The sequence below is a fragment of the Pteronotus mesoamericanus genome, unplaced genomic scaffold (assembly GCF_021234165.1).
Source record: "Pteronotus mesoamericanus isolate MK-2021 breed Mesoamerican mustached bat unplaced genomic scaffold, CSHL_Meso_final scaffold_174, whole genome shotgun sequence".
NCBI classification, from domain to species: Eukaryota; Metazoa; Chordata; class Mammalia; order Chiroptera; family Mormoopidae; genus Pteronotus; species Pteronotus mesoamericanus.
In genome coordinates, this window is record NW_026555309.1 from 25,553,052 (window position 1) to 25,575,806 (window position 22,755).

Here is a 22,755-nt window from a genome sequence, read left to right on the forward strand (position 1 = left end):
ACGTATGCATACTTAATAGGGGCTTAATGGAGTAAACCAGGTCAACTAATGAAAGCTATTATAAATATTCATTAAAGGGGAATTAATACATAGAGAATTTCTGACCATTTCCTTGTGAATGTATTTGTTAAAACTAAACTTTTTCATATGTTTTATTGGCTGTAATTCTGGGTATATCTAAGACCACAAAGATATCTCTTTGTGCCGCTAGTTTTTACCTTTTTATTTAGGCCAAATTGAATCAGTATGTATTTGAAGTAAGTTTTCTGGAAGTACTTTATATATTACTTTTTTCCATTTAAAAAAATGACACCATAGCAAACTTTTACTATTATATGAATACTGGAAGTAACTTGGATAGCAATTGTAAGTACATTTAAAGCACTGCCAGTTTAATTTTTTTCTGTATTTAGTATTTGTCACTAAATTTAAGGTCATGATTCCTAATGTTTCTTTTTCTTGTTAAATAGATATGATGATGCAATACAGCTATATGATCGAATTCTACATGAAGATCCAACTAACACTGTAAGTTAGCTGATTGTCCTGAAGATTGTCTAGTTTATTTCAAAAGGCAAAATTAATTCATTTTGGAAGTAATGGAAAAATACATATGGAACATGTTTATCTTATTTTAAATATTGCATGACAGGCCATTTAAAAACGATAGATTTAAACTCTTAAGTAAAACTTTTTATGAGATATCTTACTGGAAAGAAGCTAGTTGAAATTTGAGAAGAGAATTTTATGTGCTTGTGAAAAAACCTGGTAGAGCTCAGTGTTTTTGTAATATTTTGTTGAAGTTTATGAAATAGTAACTTGACTCATTTGTAGAGTTACACTTTAGTTATCTTAATGAAAAATGAAAGCAGTCATCTCAGTAATTAGTGTATGGAATGAATGAAGATGTTTTGTTTTGGATTTGCTTCTTCTGACTTATACCTGAATAAGAATTACTATATCATATGTAAGTATACTTAAAGAAAAAAATATAAATATCTTTATCCTGATTTTTAACAAATTTTATATTAGTTTATTGGTCAAAATATTTGTTCTGAATGTACTTACATAGTGTTATTTGTTTTTAAAATATCCTGGTGAAAAAAATTTTTTTTATTGTTGAGAACATTTTAGTTTACTATTTGTACAATGGCTTCCCAGATTTACTTTTTATTAAGTGAAAAGTTAAAGAGAAACTTTATAAATGTAAAGGCATTTTTAATGCTTTATATTATGTCCATGTATACATACACCTGCTAAAAGAAAAATATTTTCAGAATATTTAAACGAAAACCAGTTTGAGTTTGTATTGTCCTTTTATAAAAGGAAAAATTCTTATATTAACGCAATGCAAAAACATGGTTTTCTCTTGTTTGGCAGTATTTCATTAAAATGCACATTTTCTTAAAAGTCATATATGATTGTGGATTATAAGGTGCAGAAATATTTAAGAATTGAACATTAGTAACTTGATTCATTTTAGGTAAATTATATATGCTAAATTGAGAAATGACTTAATATTGAAGTGTGCAATTTCTAGATAGCATTAAACCAGCCATTCATTGGTCATAAATCTATAATTTCTGCTTGCTCTTTTTGATACTCTATAATAATATTTCTGTTTATTGCTTAAAAGAGGTTTTTTCCAGCTTTATTGAGATATAATTGACCAGTACACTATGCAAGTTTGTTATAAAATGTGGTGATTTGACATATATATATATTTTGAAATGTTTTATATTTGTGTAGTTAGTATTATCCCACCCCAAGGAAACTTATTTTTTGGTACATATTTGAATGGCAAGGATTCATTATTTTGTGAAGATTCTAAAAATATGGAAAATTCAGGGAAATGTTTTGGCAGACCTACTAACCTACCTGTTACTAAAAAACAAACCAAAAAACCCCCCGCAAAACAACAACCAAGAAAGTACCCCCCCCCCCGAAATAAGAAACAGCTCCTATTAGTTTTGTCTAGATATTTCCAATTAAAAATGAGAGTTAAAATTGGAAAGTTTTGAGTAATTTTCTGAACTATCCTAATAGCTTGCCATCTATCTTAATAAAATAATCCCTTAAAAAAAGAGAGTGCTTCTGGGGAGAGAGAAAAAAAGCACTCTTTTTTTCTGAAGATTTTGTAATGTACTTATTTCAGGTATGAGACTTTACCACAGTTTTAAAGTTTACCACAGTTTTTCCCACCATATAGGGTGGGGGAAAAGTAGATTTATAGTTATAATACTAATAAATAATACAATTAATAAATAATAATATAAGGATAAATTGTTTCATGTACTCACAACTGTAAAACTACTTTTGCCCCACCCTGAATATTAAAAAAATGAAATCAAGTTTCTGAAAAAAGTTAGCCTTCTGTATTTTCCCCATACTAGGTAGAAATTAATAGCTTATAATTTATTTTCTTGGAGTTAGGAGTCAAGTATTTTACTTTAATGTCAGTTAAAATTGAGGATATCTTAATTCACTTTTTCAAGATCTAAAATAATATGTACATATTTGTTCTTTGTAGTACTTTCTATGTTTAATGGCTTTAAAACTGGCTAAAAGAGAAATCCAAAAGGTTCCCCTAATAGACTGTATATGAAATGGTAGTAACTAAATCCCTAGTTGTGAGGTAAACATTTTGAAGCAAGGTAAGTAAATTCAGCTTTGTTAAATGTATTATTCTTTCATCAAATATTATTTTTATCTAATCCTCCCTCAGTTCCTTCTGTCCAGCTGTAAATGATTGTTACGGTTCAGGAGTCACTGAAGTGTTGCTATTACTGAGGGTGAAGACCCAGTTTCTGTTTCTGTATTCATAGAGATTACTGAGGTAGACATTGAGGAAGATACCAAAACAGTGTAAGACTTAGAACTAATAAAATGTAGTAGGGAAAGGCTTTCTTTATATTAAATAGCCAGATTATTATTTAGAAGGCATCATAGTTTCTTTTTACCAAACAACATTGTTACCCCAAAGGTGAAGAAGCCCAGCGCTGCTTTTAGGCACCTGCGCTCGCGTCTGTGATGTGCCGGAGTGATGCTCTCCCTGTGTCCGCCCACAGAGCATATTTTCGTTTTTAACTTTGCCAGTCTGAGTGCTTAAAATGTCACCTTACTATAATTTGCATTATGAGTGATGTTGGATATCTTTTAATATGCTTAAAAAGACATTTGTGGTTCTTTTTCTGAACTGTCTCCTTTAATACCTTTTCAAATGAAATGTCTTTCTGTTCTGGTTGAAGAGAGAGCATGGTTCTGGTGCTCTGCCCAGTGAACCCCCCTTCTTCCCGCCTGATGTGACTCTGTGGGAGACGAAGGCTCCGAGGAACGATGTTTTATACCTGGGTTGGTTCACTGTGCGGCGCGACTAGAGATGCAGCAAGGAGTTCTGCATTTGTGAACAACCTGATATGTCATGCTTCAGAATATTAATTTTTATTCTTAGAAAATGAAGAATAATGTCAAATTTTGATTAGGGAAATAAGTACCTGCAGACATTTTAGAGATAGCTTTGTAAGTTATATAGGAGATGGTTTGAAGGAGGTGAAAGGAGATAAAATGAGTAATTTGGAGGTGGTTCTGTCTCAGACCAGAGGTTGAGGATATGGGGATCTAAGCCCAGAAAAAGTGGAATTGGAGGGGTTAGGGGAAATGGATGAAAGTATATTTTGCAATACAAGTATACAAATAATTAAAACTTAGATGTGAATGTCATGTTAGAAGAGTAACTCTTGAGTGTGAAAATTTTAGTTACTAGCCCTATCAGAATCGAGTATTGGACCAGGCTCACTGTCCAATACTTGATTGAGCTTTTATGCCTTACAGTTTACCCCAGCAACAGTCAGTTTTTTGTTTACTTGCTTTTAAAATAAAGGTAGACTTTTAATCCTTTGAAATCTCCTTGAGGAAAAAAATTAGGTCATTGCGTGGAACAGTGCCTAGCATATGGTAGGCCTTCAATGAATACTTATTAAATGAATGCCTTACAGGAAGAAAGTACAATAATTACTGTGTTTTTAGACCAATTTTCTATTTCAAAAGGAGATTTTTTTTTCTTGAATTATGAACTGTATTGTGATATGTCAAGTATTTGAAATCTTATTTTTGGGACAAGGTACACCTTTTTGTCAAGGATGAAGATGCTTTTACAGTGCCACGTTTCCCAGAGTTATGGGCACCATTCTGTAGCTAACAGTTTAGCTGACCTAAAAATATTGTGTGTTCAACAGCAGAGGAATGGTTCTGCTGTCAGATCGCTGAGAAAATGAGGTAAACGATGTTAGGTGTTCTTAGTCACCCTTCTACACAAAACTCATATTGGCCCTAATGGTGTCCATTACAGGTTCATACCAGACTTCTTACTGTGATTGCAGAAGTATTAGTTGCTATTCATGTTTATATTTTGACATTGCCTGACTTGTGAAACTTGGAATATTTTTAACAAGTTTCACTGTATATAATTACTTCGTTTTAGCTGGTACAAACCCTGTAAGGTTTGGGGCAAGATATTAATATGAAATTAAGTAAACCTGAAACCCGTGCCAGTTCTTTAAAGATCTTATAGGTAGAGCTTTTGGCAAGGCTTAAAACACAAAGCTTAAGCACAAACCAAAGGTAAAAGGAAGGAAGATAGCATTCATTTAATACCATTATTTTCTAAGTATTGTGTTAGTTGCTTTACATTGATACTTGGAGATTGGTGGTGTTACTGAGTTTTGTGGACAGTAAATATTGTGCCCTTGGTTAGCAAACTGGTAAGAGGCGACAGCTGGGATTCAATTCTTCTCCCCCACCACCTGCATAACCTGGATTCTGTGCGCTGCCATATTGCCTGTAGAAGAAATAATGTCCTGAAAAATGAAAGGAATAAACAATTAAATATGTTTCAAATAATAATGTTGGATTGAAGTTAGGTATTATATGTCCAAAATTAATTAGTTTCTTAATTATATGTTCATTCCTCACTTGTTTTCAGGACTTCAAATAAGGCATCATTTCAAGTCTAATATTTTCCTTTTCCTAAAGATTTTAAGACTGAGTTACTTTTAGAACTTCTACCTCCTTATGAATTCTTGAGACTTTCAAAATTTACATGTACAGGGTCTGGCACAAATAACATTCCTTTTCTTAATTACAAAATCTTTTATTACAAAATCATAAGCATGCAATTTTGTAATGTAACAGTATCACACTCAAGCATACCATGTGACATTTTAGGTGAAATGTTCAAATTAAAACTATAAATTATTACATCCATATTATTACCCTACCACACTCAAGCAGGTGTTACTGCTGCCAGACCCTGCATTATGGTGCTTTCATTGTTTTACATAGTGTAATTACTCAAATATATTTGAGTGTCTACTGTGTGGCAGGCTTTGTATTAGGCCTTTGGCATGAGCAGAATATTAGAGGATACACATTTTTAACACGTTGGTCATTATTTTGTTACTAAATATATTGTTATCACTATTACTATAAATATTGCCTTTGGTCTTACTGGCGAGTCTCTTGATTCTCTGTTTTTTTCTCACTTCTTCAGAGCAAAACCCCCACCTTTCTCACTCCATGACAGGTAGCTCCATTAGCCTAAAGAGGATCCATTCATTTTACTTTCATTGCCTGCATCTTGTGGAGTGTGTATTATATTAAAAAAAAATCATTATAATTAATAAGTTTAACCTGGCCCTAGAGTGTTTATTATTTAGCTTTGTGCATTGAATAAAATAAAACAGAGATGGTGGGGTTGTAAATATAATACTTAATATACCCTGACTGTTCACTCCAGCCTCAGATGTGGTCTTGGTTACACACCATGTTGCTGTCTCCCATGCCTTTGCTCCAGTGTTCCTCCTGTTGCGCAGTGTTCTCAACACAGTGTCTTTGTTTGCTCTCTTAATGTCTACTTACCCTTTCTGCTTCAGTTCAGGTATCATATCTGGAGACCCTCTTTGCCTCCTGACCTTCCACCTCTTCCTTTCTGCCACAGCCTATACATATTAGGATCTACTCTGTTGCCACAACTCCCTAGACACACAACTCCCTCTGTCATTGTTTTTTATTATTTGATGTGTGTCTTTCTATTGTTATTGTCTAGCATACTACCTATCAAATAGTAGGTGTTTAGTACCTATTTGATGAATGCATAAATGTCATTTTTTTTATATTTATCATTTAAAACACTTGAAAATGCAATTTAAATGTTTTGTTTATTTTAAAGTATGTCTTTCAGGACCTATACTATTCATTTGAAAGACTCATAGGTAAATTAGTCTCTTAAGATTGTGAAAAAGTTATCAGACGCCATATTTGTATAATGACATTCAAGTGGCCATGGTGATTTTTTTTTTTATAATCTTCACTTTCCCTCTGTGTCTTAAGATACAGATCTTATGAATGAGACACAGTAAAGGACTTTAGGCCGGATAAAGATTAGGATTCCCTGCTGGCTTGTAATTATCAGAATCTGGACGGTTATTTATTTGAATGAAATGATGCATACATTGTGTACATCAAAAGTAAAGCATATGTGATTGTTAGAGGAATGTTTGAATTCCCCGGTGGGATGTCATGGGGTATGTTTATAAACTCCCACTAAGCAGTAGTTGTACAATGGAGTTTCACTGGCATTGAGATAATAATTTGCACAGTCAGATTACCTTCTTTAAGAAAACCCAGGGAATCATGAGCGCCTAATCCTTTATTAATGTCAACCCATAGGCTGCAAGAAAGCGTAAGATTGCCATTCGAAAAGCCCAGGGAAAAAATGTGGAGGCCATTCGGGAACTGAATGAGTATCTGGAACAGTGAGTGTCTTACAAGAGGATTGTGTTTTGTTATTCTGATAAATCTTTTTTAATTAAAATGGAATTTGCATTTGATTTTCCTTTTTGCCTACATGCCATTTATTTACTGAATATCTACGCACCTACTCTTTCCTTTTCCCTCACTAGATTTGTTGGAGACCAAGAAGCCTGGCATGAACTTGCAGAACTTTATATTAACGAACATGAGTAAGTTGTTAAGCACACACAAAATTTTGTTAGTGCAATTTTTATCACTACCTAAGTTCAGTAGACCTAGTGGTTTCAAAGGGTTGGTGCGAAGGTATGAATCGTGTATCATTTTAAATGAACAAAATAAACAAATGAAAAAAATAAATCAATGATTTATTGGTTATAATACGTTAATTGCTTTACCTAGGCCATTTGTGTTTTATAAATTACTTTGTTTGGGAAATTAACTTTTTCTTTCAAATACATAAAGTATTCTTTGGAATTAGAAAGGCCTGCATTTGCTGAGTTAAGGTTATTTTCAGTGAATCAAAATTGTGAATTTTTAGAGTTTAAATTGTTCTTACAATACAAAGAGTATTATGCTCCCTGCTGTTTAAAAATTCTGTCAATTGTATGCATTTATTAGCCCTAGTACTAAGAGAATCAACTCTTCCAAAGTAGAAGCATTCTGTTGCCTGGGTAAAAAACCCAGAATAATCAAGAATGTTGAATGCTGTAGGAACTGGCTTATTGGATATTTAATGTTTTTGTTAGCTTTTTTATTGCTCCAGTGACAGGAGGAAATCCCAGTGTGAGAGGATTAGCCCTGTCTTAGTGCGAGTTTTCTAATATCACAGCATTAACGCGACCCTCCATGTAGAGGCAGAACTCTTTTTTTTCTGTTTTTTCCCTTTAGTTCTTCTGAATCTGAAGTATATCACATTGTTTCTTTCCTTCTTTTAGAGAGAATAGAATCAGATTCTCATGCACATATTCTCACTATGCATGAATAGTTAATCTCATTCTCATAGTACAAATAGCTGACACAGGAAATAAAATAGAATGAAGACACTTGTGTCCTGTCTTTGCCCAGGGCTGTATGTGTAATGCGAAATGGAGACTTAAGGTAGTAAACTGCATAATTCTAACATAAGTGGGAGCTAAAGTTAAAATTATAGCTGTCATTTAATGAATGTGTACTGTATTCTGGGAAGTAGTCTGCAGTTCTTTACTCTAACTCAGATTCTCTTTGTTTTCCCTTACAAAACTATTTCCCAAATCATGTCCAGTACAGATGTGTGTATGCTTGTATGTTCACATGTGTAAACATACTCAGGATTCTCTTATGTATGAGAGTGGTAGTATATTTGGTGTAAATGGTGATAATTTTGTTTTCATAGTTTATAAAGTGTGCAATATATAACTTAAATTACATGAACTGAATTTTCAGAATGCAGTAAAAACACCTAAGTTTTATTTTGTCCGTAAAACAGATGACAGCCATTTAAAATACTTTGTGCCTTTTTGTGATTAAAAGCATTTAAAAACATTTCAAATCACCAAAGATTTTAAAACTAAAAATGCAGAAAATTTGGAAAACCCAGTAAAGAATAAAGACAGAGACAAAATCATGTGTGATTCCATCATCCTAAGTTAACTACAGTTTATTTTTTATTTTTTTACTACCTCTTGAAACAAACAGAAGCCTAAAATAGAATTATCTTTCACAGCAAAATGCTTTTCACTTATATTTTGTCAAAAATTTCTTATCGCAATAAACATTTTACAATGTGATTTCAGTGGCTTTATATTATTCCATCTTATTAATGTAACTTAGTTTTCTTAGCTAATTTTCTAGGGGAATATATAGGTGGTTTTTCATTTTCACTGTAATGCTCTGCTGATTGTCTTTATTTTTATTTTTATTTTTTTAGAGAGAACAGTAGCTATTGTTAGGATTGTTTTAATCTTAATTGTTTTTTTGTGGGGGGCTAAATTCTTAGATGTAGAATTACTTGATTAAATGATATGTACATTTTCAGGGGTTTTGAGAAATCGTTCCTAATTGTTTACTCTCACACTAGCGATTACTGTGTTCCTTTAACAACACTGTGTGCTATTATTCTTTTTAATTTTTGCAAGTTTTGATAGGTGAAAATTGGTTATACCTTTAAAAAAAATTCTTTAAGAGCTCTTGATATAAATGGTTGGAAGCTTTCTTCTTTCAGAAACATACCTTAGTTTGTTATAAGTCTTTTTCATATTGAGTTTTTAAACTTACAGATACATTTTATTTTTAGATGGTCATATATCCATTTTTATTGCTTTCATGTTTTCTGTCTTCTAAGAACTATATAAATAAATTATCTGTTTTGCATGTTTTTAATATTTCTGTATTTTAATTCTCAGATAGATAATACTTTTATTTTAAACCATCAGTAAATTTATTTGCTCCACCTTGTAATGGCCACATTCTGTTTTGTTTTATTTTGAGTCTCTAAAGAGTTTATTGAGATAGTTGAAAGTACACTTAAGAGAAATAAACTGAAAAATCCCAAGAAATTAAAAATACAAAGAAAAACACTTGAACACGTTCTTTTTGGAGGAAATGATAATTGTGTTAATTTTTACCTTAATTTTATATCGCAAAAGTCTTTTTGCTCTTAAAGCTTGTTCACAAGATGGCCATTTTTTTTTTCAAGGCATATTCAGATTTAGAGAACATGGAAATAAATATCCTCAGATTTTTTGAACTGAAAATCAGAATCTTTTCACTTAATTCATTCTGTTTGGGCAACTCAATTGCAGTAGGTCGGATTATTTGTTTGTTTTTTTTTTTGTAAAGGTCATTATTGTGGTATGTCAGCACAGTTTTATGGACACGGTGGCAAAAATGTAGCAATTTAGGAGTTGCTAGATATGTTTAACATTTTGACATGCTCTGCATGTAAATACTTTATAGGCAACTTTAAATATAATAGGTCACAGACAACATTGCTTATCTAGTTCTACAACTTTTTACTCTAAATTCCACAGTAGAGTGTTTATACAAGCCTATTTAGTGTTTTTATAGGGAGAAAAGGGGTTATAGAATTCTGTCATGTAATTTTTATATCTTTAAGTTACCTTTATTTAAATTTGCTTCTGATTTATAAATTCTAGTGTGTATTTAGGTATTCAAGTGGTATATGTTACACCAATTGACCATATTGAGATACTTGTTTTAAATGTAAAATTAGTTACAACTTGATAGAACTACCTATATATTATAAAGAAAAAGATATATTTTAAACAAAGACACTTAAGTTTTTTACTTGCTATGTAATTAAGACTAGATGTTATATCAGTAAGTAGCAGCTAGTAGTGTAAATTAATTATAATAGTGATTATGGTTTCTTTTTGTAGGTCCAGCCTCACTGTAAAATTTTATAACAAATGGAATTATTAAAGTGCTATAAGGAAAAAGCATAATGTTAATAAAGCACTAGTGACAAATACGGTAACCTATGTGTATGCTTTTGTGAGGAACAGAAGAACTTGGATAAAATTAGGCGTTTAAAGTGGAGACCACTTTCCCCTTGTTTATTTTTATTTTTATTTAATTTTTAAAGATTTTGTTTTTATTTTTCCCCTTGTTTTATAGGATAAAAAATAAATATCAGATAAAAATACTTCTGTTCTAGATATCTATTCAGTCATTTTGTTCATTCATTCATTCATTCGTTACATGCTTATCATATGTCAAGAGTCAGGTTTTGGCTATAAAAGTGAAAGGGCCAAATAACTGCATGATCTTTGATGGTTATACGTAAGAGTCTTTATAAATCTAAAATATTGGATATAGGGGTAATCTGCAGGGTGTTTTTGGTTCCTCAGACTCTTTGGATTTCATTGTTGTACCTGCTTTTATGTTACCATAGACATCTTCACTGCCATCGCCATCAGAAGTTTTCATTGTGCTATGTAGTGCTTATAGGCAGTATGCATAGTGGTTAAGAGGAGTTTCAGCTCTTTGGAGTGGCACAGTCTGGGTTTCAATTTAATCTCTGTGCCTCAGTCTTCTTAACTATAGAATGGTGATAATTAATTTCCTACTTCCTACAGTTTGGGTAGTATTAAAAGAGTTAATGCATGTAACACCTAGAGAAATAATACATAATGAGCATCTGCTAAAAGTTAGCTCTTATTAGTCACATGTGTGAAACTGCAACATTTATATTTTGAAAAATAAGGGTATCAGACATTAGTGTAAAGTATCTAACTTTTAATAACTTTGTATATGAGTGACAAATGCCAAAATTAAGTAACTGTAGGTAGCCTTGTTCTGATGTGTACTCTCATCACCTTCTCACTGGAAATAAATCTTAGGACTCCTCTGTTCTTTAGGATTTTCTGTAAATAGGCTACTCTCATGACTTTACACATACAAAATACATTAAGGGGGATTACAGTCACATGGTATAAAACCATTCTTCAGAGCTCCTTGCAGCAGCTTTCTCCTTAGGTTTTCAGCAAGATTTTTGTTTCTCTACCACATGATTAAATAGTAGAGTGTATATCAAAGCCACTAACTTGATCTCTTTTTCATGGGTTTAGGAATTTATAGCTTTATTATAATTTTTGTCTTTCACAATAAACTTGAATAATGAAAAGTCTTTGTAATAGACTGAGTTGGTAAATTTATGTCTTAAAGGATTTTTAGTAAATAGAGAGTACTTAATAAAATGTTTATTTCCTCCTTACACATTAGCTATTTGATTATTTTATTAAATGATTTGTGGAATTCCAGAAGTTATTTTATATGTAACTTGATCCAAGGTCTTGAAGCCTATGTTGTTAAAGTTTAGATGTCATAGTAGTGACCCAGTTTTAAAACTGTAATATGTATTGATTGTTCGTAGGCTGCTTTAGGATGTAAGCCTCTGTTTGTTTATTCATTTCATTAAAAGAACTAAATATTATTCATATTTATGAATTTAGGATAATAAGTCCTTTATTAATAAAGCTATTTAAAATGATTTAGGGATAAAATAAAATGTCTAACTCACTAAAATTGTTTTTCAATTATTTTAAGGCATAACTAAGATAAAATTTGTGGCTTTTAAAGTTAATTTTTCCTCTTGATATTTTTCAGCTACGCTAAAGCAGCCTTTTGTTTAGAGGAGCTTATGATGACTAATCCACACAACCACTTATATTGCCAGCAATATGCTGAAGTAAGTGTTTTGAAAAAGAACAATTGTATGTGATTTTATTTTTGTTGGTTTGAGTATTATTATGGAACTAAGAATATGTCCTTAATGTTAGGCAAGTATATAAATATTTAAAACATCTGATGAAAATTGACTTGTGGGAGTAAAAGTTTTAAATTTTTAATACTGTAATGGGATACCGACTTCTCAGTTAAAAGCACTATTTAAAACAGTGGAATTCTTTGTATTTTTATGTGTATACTATTTTCTAATAATGAATTAATTATGCCACAGTTGTCACCACTTAATGGCTTCTGAGACATTTATAGTGATTATGACTTTTAAATTTATGTTGTAGAAAATTCATATCAAGGTCAGTATTTTGGAAAATAGCAAATATCTTACTTGCTTACTGTTAAGGATAGAATATAATTCTATGCTATAAGGTTAGAAGGACTTCAATGTTAAGGACTGTTAATAGTTTTTTTAGTGGGGAGTTATGCTTTAAAATTTAGATTAGCTTTAATAATTTTAGGATGAAGTTTTTTAAACGTCTTATATTTGTTTACAGAATGTTTTAATTACTAATGCCTATGGTATGATGAAACATGCTGTATTTCAAAGTAGTGCAATAAACAGGTTTCAGCACTGTGCAGTTTTTAACAGGTAAAATATACCCAAGGTGGACTTGAAAACCTTGAACTTTCAAGAAAGTATTTTGCACAGGCATTGAAACTGAACAACAGAAATATGAGAGCTTTGTTTGGACTTTACATGGTGAGTTAAGGTGCATGTTTAATGTTATTTTAACAAATCTGTCATTTAAAATCCATTAACTATCCTATCCAATTACTTCCCTCTCTCTCTTTTTTGTGATAAGCATATGAATATTTTTCTCTAGTTAATTATGAGTAATAGATTGTAAGGCAGTTATATTTTTGGGTGTTAATACACTATTTGACATTTAATTGTAAATGTTTTTAATGTATCAAATGAAATTTTACCTTATAAAATTAAATAGATAACAGATAAAAATCCATCCCATCTATTTCTTAATTGTTTCAACATTCTTGGGTTTATACCCAACATAGTTATATTTCTTACCTTAAATTAAAATTGTGTGAGATATTTTTAAACTATGGCAATAAAAGACATATTAGAAATAAAACCTCTAATGTCAAATTAAAATATTTTTTAGAGTATAGAAAAAAATTGCAAGAAGCATGTAATTAAATAGTCTTATTGTTTATTTATGCCAAATGACAAGCTTAGAAAAGTGAGCTGACAAGAGTTTCGGAGTAGGAAGGATTTGCTGACCTTTATATATAAAATGAGTTCCTCTCTGCAGTCAGAATGCCTGGAGAAATAAACTTTTCTTTAATAGTCCAGTTCTTTGAAATTTTAATTTATCTTAATCTTTCATGGATTTTTGGATGAATGTTTTATTGGGGCTCAGTGAACAGAAGTGATTGCAGAGATGGAGGCAGAAAGAAACAAATATATGTTTCTGGAAAGAAATGAAATTTTACCTGTAAGAGCTGTGGTAGACAACTAATAAAATTATTTTATGTATTATTAAAGACATCTTTTCTGTTCCCATTACTTTGGATTATTCATTATTTTAAAATATATTGTCAATTTTAAACACTATAATTTTATTCAACTTTATTTTTATTTTTAAAGCTGTTTTGGTACAATTTTTATAAACTTTGTTATCATCCCATTGCAGCTGTGACCTACATGCTTTTGATTATTTTGCTAGGAAAAGGGCATTTTGTTTTTGATGTTTCTGTTTTGTTTTGTTTTTAGTCGGCAAGTCATATTGCTTCTAATCCAAAAGCAAGTGCAAAAACAAAAAAGGACAACATGAAGTATGCTAGTTGGGCAGCTAGTCAAATAAACAGAGCTTACCAGGTTAGTATTGATAATTTTATATTATGACATAAGTTAGTGAATGTATTTCTTAGTTGTTGGGTTTTTTTCTGCAAACTACAAAGCCAGATGTTTATCATTGGACTTTTATGCCTTTTAACCTTTATTAAATGTGCTTTAACTGTGTAGAATTAAATTGTTAGTGGTAAGGATCGCTTTTTTTTCCCAAGAGGATCCTGTTACTATTATGATCCATCCCATAATTAATCTCACCATTTAGAAGTCTCAGTAGTTCTGCATTTGGCAAATAAAAAGTAATTTTGAAAATCCAGAAAGGATAAACAAATTGCAGGATGCATTTTAGAAGCAAGTTGTGTAGGTGAATATATTATTGATCAGAGGTATCTCAAATAATGAAAAAAGAAGAAGAAAAGCCTAAGAGTAAACTAACCAAACTATATAACAAAATTTATGTATTGTACTTAAGTGTCATACCTGATTTTCTGAAGCTTATTGCTAGGAGGTTCTTCAGGAAGGCCTCATGGAAAAACAGTCGTCTTAAATCTTGCATGTTTATAACTTACTTGTCTATAAGCAGAGGTGTCCAGTTCCTGGCCTGTGGCTCGTGGCCTGAATGTGGCCAAGGATAGCTGAGTGTAGCCCGACACAAAATCATAGAGTTACTTAAAACATTAAGAGATTTTTTTGTTCATTTGTTTTTGTTAGTGGTTGTGTATTTACTGTGTGGCCCAAGACCACTGTTCTTCTCCCAGTGCGTCCCAGAGATGCCAAAAGGTTGGACAACTCTGGTATATAGTCTTTATATCTGAAGGACGATTTGGCTTTTTATAAAACCTTTAGCTTACATGACCAAGTCTCTTAAACATATTGTTCCATTGTTGTTGTTTTTTCCCAGATAAAATATTGCTGCCATCAAAAAGTCTGATCCTTATTTTCTTTCCCTAATAAGTGACTTAGCTTTTTGTCTGCTTGTCCTAAGGAATTTTTTACTTATTTATAAAATACAGTATGTTTTGTTGATTATTTCTTGGGCTAATTTTCTCAGATACACAATAGACCCTTTAATATCTGGGTTCAGTCCTCTTTTAGTTTGAGAAACTCAACCTTTAAAACTACAGTTTTAAATACTGTTGTTTTGATTGTTTAAGTTTTCTTTTTCAGGTTCCCAGTTATAAGTTTATTGGCTCTCCTTTCTGACTTTCGGTATCATTCGTATCCTTTCACAGTTTTTTTCTGTTGTTTTCTTTTTTTCTCTCCCTAATAATTTTTGTGGAGTTAGTTCGTATACTTTTTCTTGTTCTCCATGTTTCAGTGAGATGATTTTCCTGGGCTCTCAGGACAAGGTTTTTATGGAATAGGGGAGTCAGCGATAGAATAGGATAACTTTTCCAGCTTGACTTTCTCTGCAGCTTTCTATTCTTTGTTAAGGAGAACTCAGTTATGATCGCTCTGTATATTCAGTCTTTGTCAGAACTAGGCCTGGTTCAGAAGGGTTCTCTGGCTCTAGCCCTCTGTTCAACCATTAGGGCTCCACAGATCTTGAATTTTTAGGTGTTGCTCTCAGCTTTAAATGTTGCACTTTGTTAGGTTTTTTGTTTTGTCTGCTTCTGGGATTTGCTACCTCTGGGCACCCTTCTGGGTCCTGCCTTCCACCCCGCCCCGTTTTTGAAATCTCTCTCCTCTTCCCGTAGGGTTTCTGTCCTTGTCAGTTTGGTTTCAGTTTTTGGTAGTTTTCTTTCAGTGTGAAGTTTTGTTTTCTTTTTCTTTTTAGTTTTTCTCCTACTGGAAGAGGGTATTTGCTACATACTTCAGAAATTTTTAGATCTTTGACTGTATTTGCGTGCAAGCTTTGTGCACATCTTTGATTTGGAGCCTTTGAGACTGTCCTGGTTTTGCAGGCCATTCACAGAGTCATCAGTTTATACTTTTCTTTCATGGCTTGTAGAGTAGTAGATTGTCCTCTTTTACTTCCTGTTGCTCCTAACACACAGCTATTGCTTTTTTTAGGTCCCGCTACTGTTGATAGAACCACATTCTAGAGTTTTGGAGGATTTCCTCCTATGTACTTTTTTTGAAGTTGTCTTATTGTCTTGTTTTCTGTTATTTTGGTTTTGGTTTTGTTGCTGTATGTTTCTCTGTTTTTCTGTTCCTGTTTGGAGAAGGTTGGAAAGTTAAAAATATAGTACCCCCATGATCACATCATTAAAAGTAACTGTGTATTTTTATTACATGTATATAATAGAGAATGTTACTTCTGTTGGCATATAAGTCATACTATTTATAAATATTAGGTAGGTTGTGCTTCTTCAGATACAGTTTGAGGTAGCTCAGGTCTATAATGGGGTTTCACATAATAAGCTTAAAGAGAAAAAAATTTAAAGATTTGTGTAATATAAAAGTAATGGTATGCAGACTACATTGTTTTTTAAGACTTTTTTGAGAAACAACTAGCTTTTCAGAATGTGTTTTTTGACATGGGATTATTATATTTTTAAAATGATTTTTTATTAAATGATATACATAGGAAAAAGAAACCCATCATAAATGTACATTTCAGTGAACTTTACAACGTAAATGTATCCAGGTCATGGTACTACTTTTGAATTTCTGCTCCTTTTGCCCTCCTCAAGAGTTACTAATATATAATCCTGTGGGTTTTGGCCTTTTTTAAACTTTATGGAATTTTACAGTATGTATTTACTTTTTGCTTAGCTAATATCACTATTTTATGAGATTTATCTTTTTTTCCTGTCCCTTCAGTAACACAAAAGCAGGCAAACATACCCTTCCCTGCATTGAGATGCACTTTATCAGCATGACTCCATTTCAGTAATTTAAGCCATTGTTCAAAGATCCAGCCAACCCCTATCCTTTAGTTAAATTGGCCCTGCCTGCCATTCTTTTTTTTTTTTTTAATTTTATTGTATTAGATCCATATTCTTTTCAGAGACTTATTTTATAAGATCTCTGTATTCTTTGGAAAGAGCCTTGAGAGCATTGCTTATGCTCTTCAGTCTCAATTTTGCACTGTAAACCTCATAATTCTCAGATGTTCTGTGCATCATTACTGAAGGTACAACTTGCCTTTTCTTGACTCTATATGACAGGATAGTACAAGGAATTTTTGCCAGTTTCTGTCGTCTTGGAAGGTAGCGCATCTCTCAGTTAGTCAAGTCAGGTTTCCATATAGCAACTTCAAATTCTTCTCAACTGGGAATCACCCATCATACAAAATTTATTTCTGCCTCTAGACTCCAGTAGCATGTTTTAAATAAAATCTCTTGTTGCTTTTGAAGCTCACATAGTCTGTACTTTTTCTATAGAGGCTTTGGGTTCTCTTTATGTGAATGTGATTCCATAAATATTTGTATCTTTTACTCTTTGCTAACTTGGTGGTTTAAAATAATGACTGACTTCCTTATGATACTGTAGGTCAGCTGTTTGGCTTGGACTCACTTGAGTGATTCTGCTAGTCTCGACTGGGCTTATTTATATTTCTGTCCTATGCTAGTGGTTGATAGCCTCACTTAATATCTGAACGTTTGTTATCTATTGACTGGAGTGCCGGTCTGTGTGTCTCTCATTTAGTAGGCTAACCTGGGCTTAGATGGTGGTCCCAGGATTCCAAGGGCAGCAAATAGGCAAACTCTAACGTACAAGGGCTTTTTAAGCTTCTGCATGTTGCAGATCTTCCATTGAGCAAAGTAAATCCCATGGTCAACCTAGATCAGGGATGCAGCACTTTACCTCTCAACGAGAAGAGAAATATGTGGTCATGTGGCAATTTATTACACTGTTGTATAACTCCATCCTCCTTTTATTTATTTTGCCTTCTTTTTTTTTCCACTTTATTGCGTTATAATTTACATAAAATGATGCGTACACATCTTAGGCATACATGTGAGTTGTGACAAGTATATGCCCCCCCGCCACCACCGCCCCATGTAAGACATATGGCATCTTCATCCCTCCAGAAAGTTCCCTTTTGCCACTTTGCAGTCAGCCCCACTCCGCACCACAGACAAGTACTAATTTGATTTTTATCACTATAAATTAATTTTGCCTGTACTGGACTTTATATAAATGAGATCATAGGTTATATATTCCTTCATGCCTGGCTTCTTTCACTCAGTGTAATGTTTCTGAGATTCATCTATCCAATGTTTCATTTTATTTTTCCTATTACTTTGTACACATGATAGTTTCCACAAATTGTGTAAAGGTAAATTTTAGTCTAACTTATCCCAGTTACTACAATGAATAAATCATTAACCTTTGAATTTGATAATCAAATTTTTACTATTTGTATTCTTTTGGGTGAGTTTTCTTTAAGACCCAACAGGGAATTATGAAAGAAGAGTTTACTTAAGTAAAATCTAACTGTATGAAAACAAAAATGCAGAATTTATGGTTAATGTGAAAAAGTATAACTTTTCAGACATTGACATTTTAGTAAGTAAATCTGTGGGATCTAATTGAGAACTTCATGACTCATGTCTAGGCATATAAACAAGTATAAAGAAAAATATTCCTTAGTGTAATGTTTTTCTAGACATTTGTAAATTAGAGAAAATGATGTTTTAAGAACTGCTTTTCTTTCTTTGTTTCTACTTAATAATGAAACAGAATATGGCTACTACTTGCTCTTCAATTAGGTAATTGGTTTAGCATGTTGAGTAGAGGCAGGCAAGTTTGATTAATGCTCATGAAAAACTTTAATGTGAACTCACACACAATAATTATCCAGATAAATGCTTCTTTGGTACACCGTTAAATTCATCTCTGCTAGTGATCCATATGTTATTTATGATTGTAGAGGTGATTCTGTTACTATCCTTTTGGGAAATAGAAAATTAAATCATGATTTGAGGGAAAAATAGGATTACAGCTTAATCAGTTAAATTGCCATATAATTCTGGAATAGACAAAATAATTACATGTCAGGCAAAATTTGAAGTGATTGATTTATATTTACAACTTTCTTTTTATTTGTTCTGACACAAATAAGTTTGGTTTATTCAAAATAGCACTGGTTGTCAGTAGTGTTGATATGCAAACCTAGGTGGTATTTTTATTAGCTAATTTTTAAAAAATCAAATTCATCCTTTTTATTTTTATTACGTTTAAGTGCAAACCAAGAAAAATAACTGTATTTTAAAATATGCATTATGACTAACTCTGCAGGAATTTTTTATTTTTATTTTAACTGTGTAAGTGTTACTATGTGGTATCCTATCTTTGTACCCCTCCCCCAACCCACCAAAGCTTTTTCTTAGAATTAGACCTTTAAGTGTCTGATTGGGACCATTCCTGTTTACTTTGGATAGGCAGTGGTAAAAAGAAAAGGCTTTCTGTTCTTGGTAAGTCCTTGTGAAAGTGAATTTATCAACTGGATAATAGGAGTAATAAGCACACCCACATCCTTTACTCACCAAACGGAATTATGAAAAGGCAAAGTTTTAAACGTGGTGTTTCTGTTACTATATTTTGTAGTTATGACTTGTATATTTAACATTTGAATTCCTTAAGTTTGTAATATCTTATTAAAGGTAAAGGGTCTAATGAGCTTTTCTCTTTTCCTGGCATTTCCTCTAGAAATCCCCTTTATTTACTCTTATCAAATAAAGATTCAAGTACAGAAGCTAATGGTTTAGGAAGTGGGGGAGTCATAATGTTAAGCCGCAGCCAAAGAGGTCAGAGGCAGGTTACCAGTTCCTGCAACCTATTGCTTCTGTGATGTTACCTGTGCTTGATCACTTACTCTTTCTCAACAGGTCACGAGAAGTTTGCCAAATTAAGTTAATTACAAAAGGGAAAAAACACGTCATAAATCAAGCACTAAGTACTTAAGACAGCATTGGTATTTGAAAGAAAGATCAGTCACATGAAAATGTATTGAGTGCTTAGATGTTAATTGAAAATACTATATGTTGTTAATAGTAAATGTTATTCAGTGCTTTCACGATGGGGCAAACAGGTAATACAGATGTAACAGACCTACCCCCATAAGGAACACTTACTTACCGAGTAAATCTGCAGTGTTAAATCAAGCTGATGAATCATGGGAATTGTCAGTGTAGTTAGAAAACTCATTTTGAAATCAGCATGAGGTATTCAGCAGTGTTTCCCCTACTGATTTTGTACACTATATTGCATTTAATATGCCATGAATTTGGTTTAAATATATAAAGATAGTATTGAGTGTTACATTGTTTTCATTGTAAAATTCTGTCTTAATTTGCTTACACACACACACACACACACACACACAGTAAATTACAACTTAAATTAGAAATGCATATTTTAAAACATGTTTACATCACTGCCATATGTAACAGTTTTATTTGACAGGTCTTTGCTGCAGAAGCATGGTTATTACCTAGTCAATTACTAAATCTGGAAAAATTTAAAGAATTATGACTAACTTTAATTTTAGAGATATCTTGTACTTTAAACTGTTTAATGGAAAATACTTTACATTTGTATTTTATTTTTGTTTGAAAACATTTGATTTCTTGCTAGTGATAAAACAGATGATGTTAGGTCTCATTAAGAGTTTGAAGGTAAGGTTGCGATTTTGACTTGAGCCTAATTGCATTTATTAAAAATTAGTTTGCAGGTCGAAGTAAGAAGGAAACCAAATACTCTCTCAAGGCAGTCGAAGACATGTTGGAAACACTGCAGATTACCCAGTCTTAAGGTTTCAAAAACTTTCACGTTACATTTCACAACTGCACAACTGAACTTACTGGCCTGTGACTTATTTACTAAATGTCCAACGCTATTTATATACTAATTTTCTGTTAAGGCAGTTGTAAAGAATTGTCTTTATATAAACTTAAAAATGCCTTTTATTGATAAGCAGGAAGATGGGAAAAGTCCATGGAAGAAAATTTAAGAAGAATCTTATTGATTGTACTTCATTCTCTTAATATCACACTGCTTTTAAACCGTAATGTGATGTAGAAATGACCTCGTTAAATAAACCATGATGATTTATTAAACTTGCATGTGAAGATTATAGATTCTTTTTGTTCTGCTTAAAGAGTGAAGATGTTTTAGTACTCAGTTTCTAGTTAACTTCATTTTATCAGTGGTAGGAAATGCATAGCATAGATAACTGACAGAAGCAAAATACTGGCATATTATCTTGACTTTCAGTATCAGGTTGGATTTTGCTCAGCGTTTCAGTAGGCTGTTTTATGTACTATAACGTTATTCTGCTGACTCATGCTAAAATATGTCATACTCAAAAATTCAGCAATATCTCTTTGTAAAATGTTTGTTTTGCCATAGAACATAATTAGATTTCTACCTGTAAACTGCTTTATGGTTTATTAATGCTATAATACTCAAATTTAACCTTTGTAAAAGTTATATTTAAAAGTTATATTTATTGAACCTTTCATTGTAAATTATATAAAAGAATATTTAGAGACCTAGAGAATAGGAATTAAAGGGGTTTCAGGGGCTGAGTTATTTTTACTTTAAGAAAAAATAAAAAATCTAAATTATCTTTAGAGGAATAACAATCCTCATATCCCATTACCTTCTTAGTAATAATTGGAATTTCTTCCTTTTTTCTTTTTGTACTAATCAATCATTATAATACCCTCAACAGTATTTTGCATATTTTAATAGAATAGAAAGAACTGTGAGAGTTAAAACACTTCATTGAGACAGAAATAAGGTTTTAGAATAGGCAGTTCATTCAGGACCAGTATTTATCATTAGTATTAATTTGTAATTTATGTATATGTTACATATAACGTGAATAATATTATTTATTTTTTAATCCCAACATAATACAGAAACTCCTGCCCACTTGTCATTGGATTTGGACAAATGGGAATCATGGAGGAATTGAGAACCTGAAAGTCTTTAGGAAGAAAACTTGCCAATATCAGCATTTTAACCTTTATAATAATTCTGTTATTCTCCCTAACTAGATTCTTTCATGTTGCAGTCCTTTTCGTTTTATTCTGCCATGAGTAATGAGCCAATGTGAAATAACTCTTGTCATATGAAGACAATTCTCAACTAATCTGTGTTATCACAAGATGTACTCTTCTTGCTCATGAGTTTAATAACTGCATTTTCAGCATAATCAGCCATTTCAGATTTGTTTGCTACAAAGAAAATAGTGCCCACATACTAATCTACTACCTTTATTCTCTCTTACCTTTTCCTATCAGTCACTAGAATAGTGTTTTCGTAAGCAAATAAATTTCTGTAATAATTTAGTGCCTCATAACTTTGAACCTTAGTTTCACTTTATTTTTTAAAATTTTAATCCCTTCTGGCCAAGAATTTTTTAAGTACATTGTTAATATGTAACTTACAGATCACAATTTAAATGTACTGATAATCCCATTGTGGCAGACAATTGCCTACCCAACTTTACCTTCACTTTTTCCTTATAAATGGTATCCCATATTGTTCAGATAGGAGCAGAGATCTCTGTCCCCGAAGGAGGTTAGGACTTTACCCCAACTCCACGCAGTGCATCATGATTGATTTAAGGTGGAAATTGTTTCGTTCTTTATGGTCTGATATGCCAGGCAAAACTTTTTGCAGTGGGGGAAGTACTCTGTATTTGTGCTGTCTAGTATGATAACTATTAGCTGCATGTGGCTGTTGAGCTCTTGAAATATGGCCAGTGCAACTGAAAAGTTGAATTTTTAATTTAACTTTATTTAAATTTAAATAGCTGAATGCAACTCTTGGTGATATGGTGATATTGGACAGGCCAGATATCAAAAGTGTAGTCATATGACCTAGTTAGGGTTAAAAAATGAACAGAAAAATGTTGGGAAGGGCCTACTCTTCAAATTAAAAAGTCAAAGCTTTGTGAGATGAAGCTTTCTGTTTCTTTCTCCTCATTCTGG

The 22,755-nt window shown here is 32.1% G+C and overlaps 1 protein-coding gene across 1 annotated transcript in view; it reads left to right on the forward strand.

Moving 5' to 3' along the window:
- Positions 1 to 21,112, forward strand: part of EMC2 (ER membrane protein complex subunit 2) — a 37,400-nt gene extending 16,288 nt beyond the window's left edge. The window contains exons 5-11 of the mRNA XM_054590397.1: positions 471 to 528; positions 6,727 to 6,812; positions 6,960 to 7,019; positions 11,917 to 11,998; positions 12,641 to 12,751; positions 13,784 to 13,888; positions 20,480 to 21,112. Of these exons, the coding sequence (XP_054446372.1) occupies positions 471 to 528; positions 6,727 to 6,812; positions 6,960 to 7,019; positions 11,917 to 11,998; positions 12,641 to 12,751; positions 13,784 to 13,888; positions 20,480 to 20,566 (589 nt within the window). The 3' untranslated portion in view covers positions 20,567 to 21,112. The remainder of the gene's footprint in view (positions 1 to 470; positions 529 to 6,726; positions 6,813 to 6,959; positions 7,020 to 11,916; positions 11,999 to 12,640; positions 12,752 to 13,783; positions 13,889 to 20,479) is intronic.
- Positions 21,113 to 22,755: the final 1,643 nt, after the last annotated feature.